This window comes from Phlebotomus papatasi, chromosome 1 (assembly GCF_024763615.1).
Source record: "Phlebotomus papatasi isolate M1 chromosome 1, Ppap_2.1, whole genome shotgun sequence".
NCBI lineage: Eukaryota > Metazoa > Arthropoda > Insecta > Diptera > Psychodidae > Phlebotomus > Phlebotomus papatasi.
In genome coordinates this window covers 90,830,281-90,842,881 of record NC_077222.1, presented here as the reverse complement: position 1 = coordinate 90,842,881, position 12,601 = coordinate 90,830,281, and the positions used below count along the sequence as shown (strand labels likewise).

Sequence of the window (12,601 nt, the reverse complement as noted above, 5' to 3'; positions counted from 1 at the left end):
CTAATATGGGCGATCTTTTGAAATGATTTTTAAGTGAATCGGTTCAAATTGGTTGAGAACCGGTAAACGGTAAATGATGCAAATGTACTTTTTTAGGTATAGCGTCTAAGTCACGTGTTCGAGTATTTCATAAAGCTGGGATGCTTTTCCGCTCCTTTTTAAAATATTTTACAATTACTATTCTATACGATAGAGCTATGAATCAACTTAAATAAATGGATCACATTAAAAAAATTTACAAGGATAATCGGTTTGCTTTTTTACCACGATTATTCTTGTAAAGTTACACAAATTATGTGATTCAACAAAACGTGTAATCTGAAAATGTGTAATTTAAATTTTATGTAGGGTAAAGTGATACAAGTTGGACATAGTGTTACAAGTTGGACAATTCGCCAGTACAAGTTGAACAGGGATTTTAACCAAATTATAAAACTAAAGCATTAAAAATATTCAAATAAAAATGAAGTACTAAATTTATCAAGAAAAAAACCTGTCCAACTTGTACCATGGTCCACCTTGTACCACTTTACCCTAATGGTAAAGTGTAATCAACTGGGAATGATTACACAGTTTTGTATATTTTCTTACATATTTCGTGTAAAATTACAGTTTTCAAATAAAAGGTGTACAAATTACACAGTTTTCAGACTAAATGTGTACAAATTACACAAATGCGTATTAGTACACACGATTACATGTTTAATGTAAAATTTACAATGAAAATCATGGTAAAACAGCCAAAAATATTTTACTGTGTAGGGCAATATTACGTAGATAAACCTTTTTCTAAGAGTCTCTTAACAAATTTATGAATAAAATTTTTAAATTCTGTATGAAAGTGCTTCACCATCCCCTACATCTAGTGTTATTCCAGTTCATGCGTCCTTATTGATAATAACACAAAGCTTCATGGACCACCAATTTGAATAGAAAGACTAAATGGAAACAAAAAATGTACAACCAATTTTTAAGAGATTAAGAAATCTTTTGCATTTTTTCACACATCTGGCTCTTGTTTTTTTCCTCATTCGCTGCTCCAGTGAAATGAATTTGAGTTGGAAGATTGTGAATTTTTATCACACTTGCGCCTCTCATTCTCCGTGCTCAGTTAAAATTGCTTTTTTCCATAACGTGATTTCAATAGTGAGAATTTGCCAATAAAAATATGAAAAAATTTGCATTTAACACTCCTTTGAGAAGACTCATCGTGAGGAAAAACACCAGAATTATTCCAAATGGGACGTGACTTGGAAAGAAAATTTTACTATATAACCTGATGTGTCTTTCAGTCAGGTAAGAAAAAAATAAAACAGAAGATCAAATACCCAGGAGATGAAATCAATATTTGCAGATTGGGAGGAGGAAATATATTTTGTTTTCATGAACTGTACTAATTTATGATGGTTTATCCATTTAATTGATAATGTCTGGGGTTATATGCCTAGAGTGTTAATCTGCTCTGTACCCTTCGTCACAGAGAGTTCATTGAGGAAATTATCACCTGATGAATTTAAATGTTATACTGCGCGAATTGTTCTTTTCCGGACACGAGGAGCTCACACACAATAATACTAATAAAAAAAATCTGATTCACTCGCACTCTTTTGTCCTTCAAAAACAATGAACAAAATGTGTCCACCGAATATTAAATTATATTAAATAAAAGCCTGGTGTTCGAGAAGTAAGAATTAACAAAAAAGAAAAAGAATAGAAACACACGCAGTCACGTTGGAGCACAAATTAAATTCTAGTAGCGACTAGTTTAAGTTTTAAAACAGACTGTTGTGTACGCAAATTACAACCTCTATACTCATCTCTCTACCACTCCACCTCAAAATAATTTATAAAAAACACTTTTCTATATAACATCACATTATGCGAAACTCCATGTCGCGCCTCATCAATTTTCCCCCCATCCCATTTTTAGCCTCTTCCATTCATTTGGAATTAAAATCATTGGGAGATGCGGCTTGAATTATCAAATATTCCAATTTCTATGCAAAAGTGCAACTAATACAACAATTGCTGATTCAAGCGACGCGACGATGTGCAAGAGTGTATTTGAGAGTTTATTGAGCAAAATGAGTTTTTTCTGCTCTTTTCTCTTTCTATCGCAGTCGATCAAAAAGCTTCTATAATAAACATTGATCTCTGTTTGACTTATTGATTTTTATCACGGATAGTTGTTACTTTATTTTTATTGCAGATTAAATACCACTTCAATTTGCAAGGGCATTCATCCACAGAGAGCATGAAACAAAAAAACTACCACGAGTTTTCTCAAAGACATATTTTCCTCCATAAATATTGGATGAATCATTTAACGTCTTTCCCGTGTACATAATGACTTGATTTTTTTTTCTACAAAATCTTACTTGAAAAAGTTTTCGCATTACGCGCCTTTTTTACGATCAAAGTTTTTCTAATTTTTTTTCTTCAAGAAAACTGTGATTATCTTCTTGAATTTTCTCTTCACGCTTTAAAATTCAAAAACAGTTAAGAAAAATATAAAATAAAAATCACTAAAAGCACTCTTAATAAAGCAATTTGCATAAATTTTAGTATCATATTAAAATAAAATAAATTTTTAATATAAGGAAATACAAATCAATTGTTAAAGTACTAAACATCAACTTGGGTTGGGAGACTATTTTTGAAATAAAACAATTATGCATTAAATATGCAACATTGAAACTTGTGTGAAGGTCTCAAAAAAATATAACTATTGTAGGTAGATAGCAACAGTTAAGTTTGTTGTACAAGGAAAAGCGCTTTACAAATAAATCACAGATGAAGCTCAACCGGTTTCAAAACGGGAGAAAAACAGAGCTTTTAATTTAGTAACAAGGTGCATAAAATTACTTTGATAAACTCATTGCTCATCGCTAATTATTCGCTTTAATTACAGGTTTTTATAAACACTGAATGTAGCTTTTAAATATTTTATTTCTAAATCTTTAAATCGGCCTTTGAAAATTGATTTGCATTCTCCGATAAATTTCAATTTGAAAGTATCAAATTTCTTCAAGTCTTTCCGCTAAATCACAACAAATTTCATAACAACTAAACTGCAATGAAAATATTAAATTTCTTGAATTAAAGATGTCTTATGGTGCTATTTCAAGGAAAAATAAACATCTTTTTTTATCATTTTACTGTTCTCAAGTGTTTCTACTCAACCGGCTTTTCTTTCTTTTGGTTTCTGTCACGACTGTTTGGTGGTTTTAGAACACAGCGAGAACTGGGGAAAACAATCGAGATAGGAATCTACATACAAAAGTCGATAATGCAGAAGCACTTGAGAACAGTAAAGTGCTACAAATTTGTAGCACTATACTGTTCTGAAGTGTTTCTACTCAACTTTTCTTTATATTGGTTTCTGTTACGACTTTTTTTGGTAGTTTTAGAACATGGCGTGGGCTGCAGAAAATAGTCAAGAAAGGGAACCAACATAAAGAGCAGTCGATAATGCAAAAGCACTTGAGAACAGTAAAGTCCTAAAAAAACATAAGGAGAAAAATATTTCATAAACAATATTTTAGTACTTTACTGTTCTGAAGTGTTTCTACTAAACTTTTCTTTGTATTGGTTTCTGTCACGACTGTTTGATGCTTGTAGAGCATATCGAAGGCTGGAGAAAATAGCCATAAAATAGGGAACCAACACGAAGAAAAGTCGATAATGCAGAAGCACTTGAGAACAGCAAAATGCTAAAAAAAAAACATGACAAGGAGAAATCTATCTCCTGAACAACTATCTAACACTTTACTGTTCTCAAGTGCTTCTATACATTATCGACATTTCTTTATTTAGGTTCTTGCCTTGACTGTTTTTCTCAAACCTCTCCGTGTTCTAAACCACTGTTTCGTCGGTTGCATCAATCGTTGTCATATGCGTATCTGCATTTGTTTTGCATCTGCATTTGCTGCAAATTACGATACAGACATCGTATCGCCTCTTGCGTGAAATACAGGTACGACAGCTTTGTTCATTCAATTAACTATCGCCGAAAAAAGTCTCTAAATACGCACAAAAGCTATTTCAACACAATTTCATGTTTATAAAAAAGAATTTTAAGGGTTGTCAAAACTTAAAGAGAAAGTTCTTTATGAAAAACAAATCTTTGATTCTGAAGCTGCTTTTATTTTAAACAATTCCATATGAGAGGCATTGTCAGAGCAATTTATGGTTATAATAAAGCGTCTTTGAGGTTAAAATATAACGTCTTTTAATTCTTAGACGACTTAAGCCGTCTCTCTGTTTAAGTGGTAAGTGTATCTAATGGCCTCTATTGCCTCTACACACTAGAGAAATTTATGTCCACATTGAACCATTTTCCTACACAAGCGTAGGGAATTCGCTTCAATATGGACATAAATTAGTCTAGTGTATAGAGAGGCCATAAGGGATTAGATTTTCTCATTTTCTGACCCTTTCTAAACTTCTGGGGCAACATAACCTGTTGTGTTTTTGAGAATATATTACATTGTACTTAACCTGATGAAAATACTTTGTATAGTAAAATAAATCAGGAACGCATCTACCATTTTCAACATTATCCAAATCTTTAAATTCGTAACCTCAGCAACTTAATAAATCCTAACCTCAAACAGTTTTATAAGGTTAGTAGTGATGCATTATTTCAAATGAAAAACGAGTTGGATCACAAAGAAAATATTCTGATTAGTTCTAATTGTAGACTAAAACGAAAGACTATCTGAAAATTGTAAAACTATAGAAAAATTCGTAGTTTCAGTGGTTTAAAGTATTTCTTGTTTTTTGAGGTTAGGTAGCTAAATTTCTATAAAAAAAACTCTCATTCGGTAATAATATTGCGATCAAATTAAGAAAATAAAAGGAAGCATTTTTCTTGTATATTCTTCAGGTTTTAATTACTGGACTGGTAATTCCTATCTTAACTCTTGAATCATTTTAGTTAGGATTCTTTATTCATTCATGTGAAGCATATTGTTGGAAAGCATTTTGTTGGAAAGTTCTAAATAAAAGAACTTGTCGTTTCGAATTAGCAATAAGGAACAGTGAAAGAAAATTTATAAGTATTTTACTAGATGTAAAAAGAATTTACTTTGCAAATTTCTCGGTCTAAAGTAGTGCCCATTAAGAAATTATTGTAGTAGTAGTAATTACTTAATCTGCTGTCAGGATAGGAGTTTTAGATCCGTGGAACCATGATAAAAATTCTGTTATAAAACTGTTTCAAATTCTAGTTTTTGTTCTAGTTTTTTTTAGTTTTAACCTAAAACAAAAACTACGAAATCGTGACCATTTAAAATGCTTTAACTCTTTCGGATTGTTTTAGTTCAAATTTATTAAAAAAAAAAAACATTGTAAAATTTCAAATTTCACCAAATAGCAAAATTTCCTTAGAAGTTAGGTTAATTATAACCTCAAAGTGTGGAATAAGAGACTTGAGTCAAGTGTATCTTTTTTATCGAATTATAGTTATCTTCCTTTTTCGTCTGACGAAAATATCAAAAGCAAGACAGAATTACAAGATATAGGAAATAACCTTTTTGAGTTGTCATAAAGTTGAATTAAATTTCTTAAATAATATTCATGGGGATGGCAGTCCAGATCCAGACTACCAAGTCCACCCTCAAGACATCTTTTAGTACAATCAGAAACGATGTGATTCAGATTTTATCATAGTTTTTTTTTAAGTTATCATAACTAAACATAACCTCACTTTTAAACAAATCTCTAACCTTAAATTTTTAAGGACTTGTAGGAACTTATTTAATGAGTCTTTTTTAAGTCTATTCAATCGATGTTTAAAAGCACGTTAAGAAAATTTCTTATAAGCATTATAAGAATCACTTTCAAATGAGATTCCAATTGAACATTCTCTGATTCAATTTTAGCTCAGAAGTTTCTGCTTGATCATTTCTGAGACGGCACTGTAACCTAATGAAAGTGAATCAAATGGAAGCCCTTCCATGCAAGACACTGTTGCAATTTCTCATTCTTTTGCATTAAACAACTCCACTGTCCAATGAATTATGGATTTGGAATTGCGCCCATAATCTCTGGCCGTTGCTCGATGAAAGCCAAATAAAAAAAAGGTGTCGAAAGCTCCTAGTCATCTTTAACAAATGCGAAACAATGATTGATGTGCATTGCACTCTTCCTAATCAATTTTCTCACTTTTTCTCTCCTGATAAAAGTCATTCTTGTGGAATTTCGCGTGAGATTTTGACACGAAAAAAAAGAGACATTACACATGAAAAAAAATCCCGAGTGGAGACATGCGAGAGATGATCTCAAGATCGTGGCTGAATTTGCATGAGATTGTGCCTCGAATACGGCCATGGAATTAACAAAATGCGATTCGGAAACGTTGTACAAAAAAAAGAGATGAATAAAAGGGGGGAGGGGCGACATGAAGAGTGCTTACCTTTCGGTTGTGGGTTCGGCACAAATCAGTGGCTGCTTCAGTTCAATCACTTGGCCATTCTTCTCCTTGAGCTGATCGGCATTCTCCATGTAGTACTGCACCAGCTCCGACAGTGTCGCAAACTTCTCACCTGGGGGGAAACAATAAAATTGGAAGAGTGGACAGTGTTGGCAGATGGAGGTCAATGTGGGTGGGTGCGCTTTGCGAGGAAGACCTTCCTGGGGCACACTCACCTCCGTACAAATCGAAGAAGTCCCCGTGATTTTGGATCTTAATGTGGGTCACCTCCTGTCCACGGCGGATTGAGAGGGTGAAGGCGCCAGGACTGGAGGAGCTCAAGCGCGCCAGGAAGGACCCATCGAATCCATTCTCCAGCAGGAGTTTCTCAGCCTCGACACCAGATATTGATGGATGGAACCACCTACACACAAAAGCCACAATTTAGCAAGAGAGCTTCAGGAACTGGGGCCTCACACTGCAACACTTCACCAGATCCCCCCATTTCCCCTTGCCCAGAAAGACATTCTTTTTTCTCTCCCCATCTGACCCATTTTCACTATTCCCACAAATTTCTCCATGCTAGACTATTGGAAACACTCTGTGGCACTTTTGGGGGATACTTGGAGGACTTTCTCACCTTCTGGATGTCATTTTTATCACAAAATTATAGAATTTTTGTCTCCAAAAATCCACTACACAAATTCACAGACAAAAGCTAGAGTCACGGCTGTCAAAAAACCCCCCGTCGCGCGATTACTCTGATCTCTAGCGGAAATTTCGTGAAAATGTATTCAATCTACCCCATAGCAAAATTCCGCAAAAATTCCAATGGAAAACTTGCGTCCAAATGGCTAAATTCGCTGGAATTTGACGCTAAAATTCCACTAAGTTTTCCTATGGAATTTAAAGCCGGAAATTCCATGGAAATCATAGTGCTCCATGGAATTTACTAGTACGACATGCTGGAATTCCAGCGTTAAATTCCGCGGTATTCCGCGGAAGATTTATATGGAAACTCACACGTGAAACGTCCGCGGGATAAGCTGGAAAAAACATATGGAAATTTCCACTATCTTTCCATAGTGTTTTATATGGATTTTTCCACTAGTTTTATGAAATGTCAAACAAATAAAATGGTGTTGCGACAACTTTTAGAATTTGTTTCCAAACCTTCCGCAAACATTTCTAGTGATTCATGTGGCAATTATAATATAATTAATTATGCGACACTGCGTTTCGTGTAGATAATAATGAAGTGATTACATTAAATAGGTCGCCAACCTAAAATAATACTGTTTTTATGTTAATTAATAAATATTTTCGAAAAAATTATTTTTTTTTACAAAATATTTTTTTATTGCTTAAAGTGTTAATTCGTTATTGCTGATTTAGTAAAACATATTATAATCCTCGTAATCTTTGCTATTTCTTTAATATTCGGAAGTAAAATCACGAGGTGCATGTGACAGCTTCATTTTTTCTCCATTTTATTTTGGTGGAAAAATCCACATAAATTCCATGAGCATTTCCATGGATGTATTCTATATGAAAAATCCAGCATAAATCCATTAAATTTTCCTTGGAACCTATTATGGAAAATTCCTATGGAATTTTTTAAGGCAAATAGTGGAAAATTCCGAGGATTTTTTCGCTTGTTATTCCTATTCCGCTTTCTTTTGCTATGGGGTAACCTCACTTTTCTTCTTTCTGCAAAGTTCAGTGTTTTGGTGTCCAGAAAAACCCTGGAAAAATGAAGAGACTCCCGAGGAGAGAGAAGCTCTATGACAAACTCCACCGAGGAGTTGTCTGGACATGCATGGGACTTACTGTCTACGGAACATACCTGCTCGGTGTGCGAGTTTACCGATACTTCACAGTTATCAAACCGGCCAGGCAGCAAAGGGAGCTAGAGATGATCCAGGAAAACGCAACAGCCTCCACAGCGATGCTCGACAAGATCCCCGAACTCAAAGGATGAACCTCCAGCATCATCATCTAGAAAATCTCCATCGCAGTAGCTTAAATTCCGCCGAGAAATCACCGGAATGAAATGTAAATAATAATAAAAACACTTTCCGGCAACCCTTCCGGAAGTCCAGGCAAAAGAAAATAAAAGGCATTTTTCGTTGGAAAATATAAATTAATATATTTGTTTTGCATTTTTTTTATTATAAAAAGGTTAATGCTGTTTATCTGTTGTAATTTTTCCTGTTGCTAACAAATCTGTTTAGCGCTCTCCAAAAATTCCTTTTTTTTTAGCAAATTTGTAATTGATTATTAATAATTTTACAGAATATTTACAATTAAAATTAACCTCCCGATTTCACCATCCACCTGATTTTCTTTAACCTCACTGGTTTTCTCTCCCTTTTGAGAATTTGCAACATATTTCCACTTTAGATATGAATTTTATTTGGGAAATTTAATTAATAGTCTTTCAATCTCAAAATTTGAAAAATCCTTTTCATTTTCCATTTTTTAGTAGCTCTCTTCAACAAAATTACTGGTTCTTTTCTCTCTCTTGGCTCAAAACAATTCAATAAAACTTTATGAAAAATGCAAACAAGACTTTCTTTTAAAAAAAAATCAAGTAGAAAACCCTTAAATCTAGAAATAATTTTTTTCTTCTCTTTCATCAAAAATACTGAGCCACAAATATTAAAATTAGGATTTTTTTTCTTGTAATCTCGCTAAAAATAATTCTTAAATCATAGAGATTAAACTTTAGGACTCCTACTTCTCACCGCAACTTTCTTTCAATTCCGTATTTTGCATGGAAGTTTTAATGGCCATTGAGAGTAAGCTCCACCTTTGAAGAATTTTAGACCACGCCCCCTTGAATTTTATTATTTGATAACTGTCATTTCTATTAAGACTTTTCAGTATTTCCTAAAATTTTAAATGCATTTTGTCAAAAACATAGCCGAAATGGCGAAATTCATCAATATATTTCCAATAATTAGGAAAAAAATATTACTATAAAATTACAAAAAATTCAAAGTATGTAAAATTTGCAAAAGTAATTGCAAGTAAATATTTTCACGGAATACTTTGTCATATTTTACGTCTAATCATTGAAGTAAAAATGCAAAATTTTTAAAGTGAGTTATTTTAAAATGTAATGGTGATACGCTCGATAAGCCACGCCCTTTTTCATATATCCTCCTGATCCTCCTAAACAAACTGTTTAAAAATCAAAATATTGAAGATTGTTATTTGTAAGAGATAATTTATGCTCACAGTTATGAAGTTTCCACCGGAATAGCCGAAAAAATAAATAACACTGCCTCTTTTTAAAAGCCACGCCCACTTCTTCCTATTGTCTCAATGAAACTGTTTATTATTGGAAAAATTAAAGATTGTTTTGTTGTAATTTACAGAGAATACTAGCAGCTATGCTGATTCCAAAATACCCGGTTTTAGTAAAATTGCTCTTAAAATTGAATGGCACCATATCCTTTTCTAAGCCACGCCTACTCGTTTCCATGTCCCAACCGAGTCGTTTAATATTGAAAATGGTTAAGATTTTTTTTTTGTGAAGTTACGAGATTACTAGCGGCTATGCAGATTTCAAAATGAGCCACTTAGAAGTGATCTAAAAAAAAGACTATACGTCCTTTAATAAACCACGCCCAATGCGCCCAATAGTTTCCATTTTCCGAAGTACATCGTTTAATATTGGAAGTGGTGAAGATTGACTGTTTTCTTTATAAGAACACTAGCAGCTATGCTGATTATAAAACGACTGGCTTTAGTAGGAGTGATCTAAAAATTTTATACCGCCACGTTCTTTTCAAAACCACGCCCATTGTCCCAAACAAGGTGTTTAATATTGGAAGTGATTGTAAATTGCCTTATATTAATAAAGTCGAGTGGATGCTATCAGTTATGCCAGTTACAAAGTAACTATAGCAGAAATGATCTGAAAATTTATTGTGGCCACGCCCACTTCTTTCTTTTGTCCCAACACAACTGGTTTATTCTAGAGAAGCAGAAAATTGTTTATTTATTATTACTATGTAAAGACAATACCAGTTGCTATTATTTCAAAATGACTGAATTCCGGAGCTAACTATTTGTTTAATGACGCTCGTCCTTTTTAAAACCACGCCCATTTGTTTCTATTGTCCCAACCGAAGTGTTTAATATTGAAAGTGGTTGAAAATTGTTTATTTTTTTAAAATAATTTTTGTGACGCTAGCAATCATGCCAGTTCCAAAAGAAGTGACTTTAATGATCTTCGAATGTAAAGGTGCCACGCCCTTTTAAAAGCCACGCCCACTCGATGCTATTGTCCCAACCAAAATGTTAACGTAATTTAAATATTTAATGCCACGTCCCTTTAGAAACCACACCCATTTGGTTTCTATTATCCCAAATAAATCGTTTAAGATTGATAGTGGAAAAGGTAGTTATTTGTAAAATTTCGAAAAATAAATAAATAAAATTATAAAAAATAAATGCGACTATTACGACTTTAATGGACGTAATTGAAATATTTGATACCACGCCCCTTTGGAAGCCACATCCTTTGTATGCATTGTATCGATTGTACTGATTCCATCCATCCAAGCTTTTTCTATAAGAGAATCTTTTACAAAAGTACTTGCAAATTCAAGACTTCGTAGGGGCGTGGTTTATATTTCATATTGCAGCCCCGCCCATGATCTAAAACGGTTTAATTTTGGTCAAAATATAACAGTTAATATTTGCTGGAAGATGTAGATGATATAATATCCGGCTTGGATGGACATTTTTTTGAGTACGACAGTCCCATTAAATTGAATAGAACGTGAAAGGCGTGGCTTATTCTACAGACCCCGCCAATTATCAAAATTCTAAGAATATTTTGCCATTTCTTGAATGTTTAACAATAGATGGCGTAAACTATTCACCCTGAGAGAAATCCGAAAAAGTAAAAATAACATTCCGGAAATGTTAATTTTACTCTGCAGAATTGATCCAATATCGGTGTAAATATTACCCTTTCTAGGTGTATTAGGGGTTAAAGTTACCCTTTTTCATGTTAATTTTACCCTTAAAAAACGTTGATTTACACCTAGTGTTGAGGAAAAAAAGTTAATCGCACCCTCTTTTTTTCTCAGTGCAGAAGCTACAGCGTCCAACTTTAATGGAAACCAATTGCTGAAATGGGCGTGGCCTAAAATTTTCACACCGAACTTACTTATGAGAAGCCAATACCTCTTTCCTGCAAAAAATCATTTATTAAGTTGCGGTAAATTGTAGTTATACCAAAACTTTAAAAATAATCCTTTCAGTTCCTCACTATTTTTTTTTTCTTCGCCTATATACTTTAAATGTAAATATTCTAATTATATTTTTTTTTGTTAAACCACTATCGAAATTTTATCATTTCTTTTTTTTTCAATTGATATTGCATGAAATTATTCAAATATGTTAATTTTATGAATATATTTTTTCTCATGTTTTTTTTCTATAAATAACTATTTTACTGATTTTTTTTCTTAATTTTCTTCTTGAAAAATTAGTAAAATATAATTTTTATGCATTTCTCCTTTCTATTTTTTCTTCTTCTATTTTCTTTTTATTTCACTTAAATATTCTAATTCTTCATCGTTATTTAGTTCAAGTATGAAATGACAAGATGAATATTGTAAAAAAGAACAAGGCATTTTTTATTACTCTTTTTCCTTTTTTTATATCTTCATGGGTTTTGTTGTTTAAAAAGGTTTTGTTGTGTCTTTTTTTCTTTAAATTAAATTGTTTTTTTCTTCGTTTTTTGCGCTCTGATTTTTTTTCCATCAAAAAATTGCATTTGAAATGTTTCTTTTTTCTTTGTAAAAATTGCATAAAAATCTCTCCCAGAGACCATTTTTCCTTAAGATAAGACTCCTAAATGCACAATTCACGCACGTTTTTTTTGTTTCTGTTTTTCCAACATTGATTCATCAAAGAGAATTTTTTTTTCATTCTACGTGGGAAAGAAAAAAAAAAGATTTTTGAAAATTAATAAAAATTGTGAATCTCTCCCTCAAGAAGAAGCTCCTTTGCTTGTTTTTTTTGTTTAGGTTTCTTTTTGAATTAATCTTTATAGGAATCTGCACTTCCTCCTCTTTGTCGGCTCTGGAGGCTCCAAAGCCGCCAGAATTGCCTCATCGAAGACATTTTTGAGCCCTTTCTGCATTCCGACAGAGCACAAAT

The 12,601-nt window shown here is 32.9% G+C and overlaps 3 protein-coding genes across 7 annotated transcripts in view; 1 reads left to right on the top strand and 2 right to left on the bottom strand.

Moving 5' to 3' along the window:
* LOC129809661 (tyrosine-protein phosphatase corkscrew) overlaps window positions 1-7,162 on the bottom strand; it is a 37,181-nt gene extending 30,019 nt beyond the window's left edge. The window contains exons 1-3 of the mRNA XM_055859677.1: window positions 7,056-7,162; window positions 6,652-6,839; window positions 6,419-6,548 (exon numbers count right to left, since the gene is read on the bottom strand). Coding sequence (XP_055715652.1) covers window positions 6,419-6,548; window positions 6,652-6,839; window positions 7,056-7,069 — 332 coding nt within the window. The 5' untranslated portion in view covers window positions 7,070-7,162. The remainder of the gene's footprint in view (window positions 1-6,418; window positions 6,549-6,651; window positions 6,840-7,055) is intronic.
* Window positions 7,163-8,111: 949 nt separating this feature from the next.
* LOC129809701 (uncharacterized) lies at window positions 8,112-8,571 on the top strand. The gene has a single exon (XM_055859734.1). The coding sequence runs from the start codon at window positions 8,169-8,171 to the stop codon at window positions 8,394-8,396; it is 228 nt and encodes a 75-aa protein (XP_055715709.1). The 5' UTR covers window positions 8,112-8,168; the 3' UTR covers window positions 8,397-8,571.
* Window positions 8,538-12,601, bottom strand: part of LOC129809694 (cdc42 homolog) — a 155,826-nt gene continuing 151,762 nt past the window's right edge. For all 5 annotated transcript variants that reach the window (XM_055859724.1, XM_055859723.1, XM_055859725.1 and 2 more), the window contains exon 5: window positions 8,538-12,578. In XM_055859724.1, coding sequence (XP_055715699.1) covers window positions 12,489-12,578 — 90 coding nt within the window. In that variant the 3' untranslated portion in view covers window positions 8,538-12,488. The remainder of the gene's footprint in view (window positions 12,579-12,601) is intronic.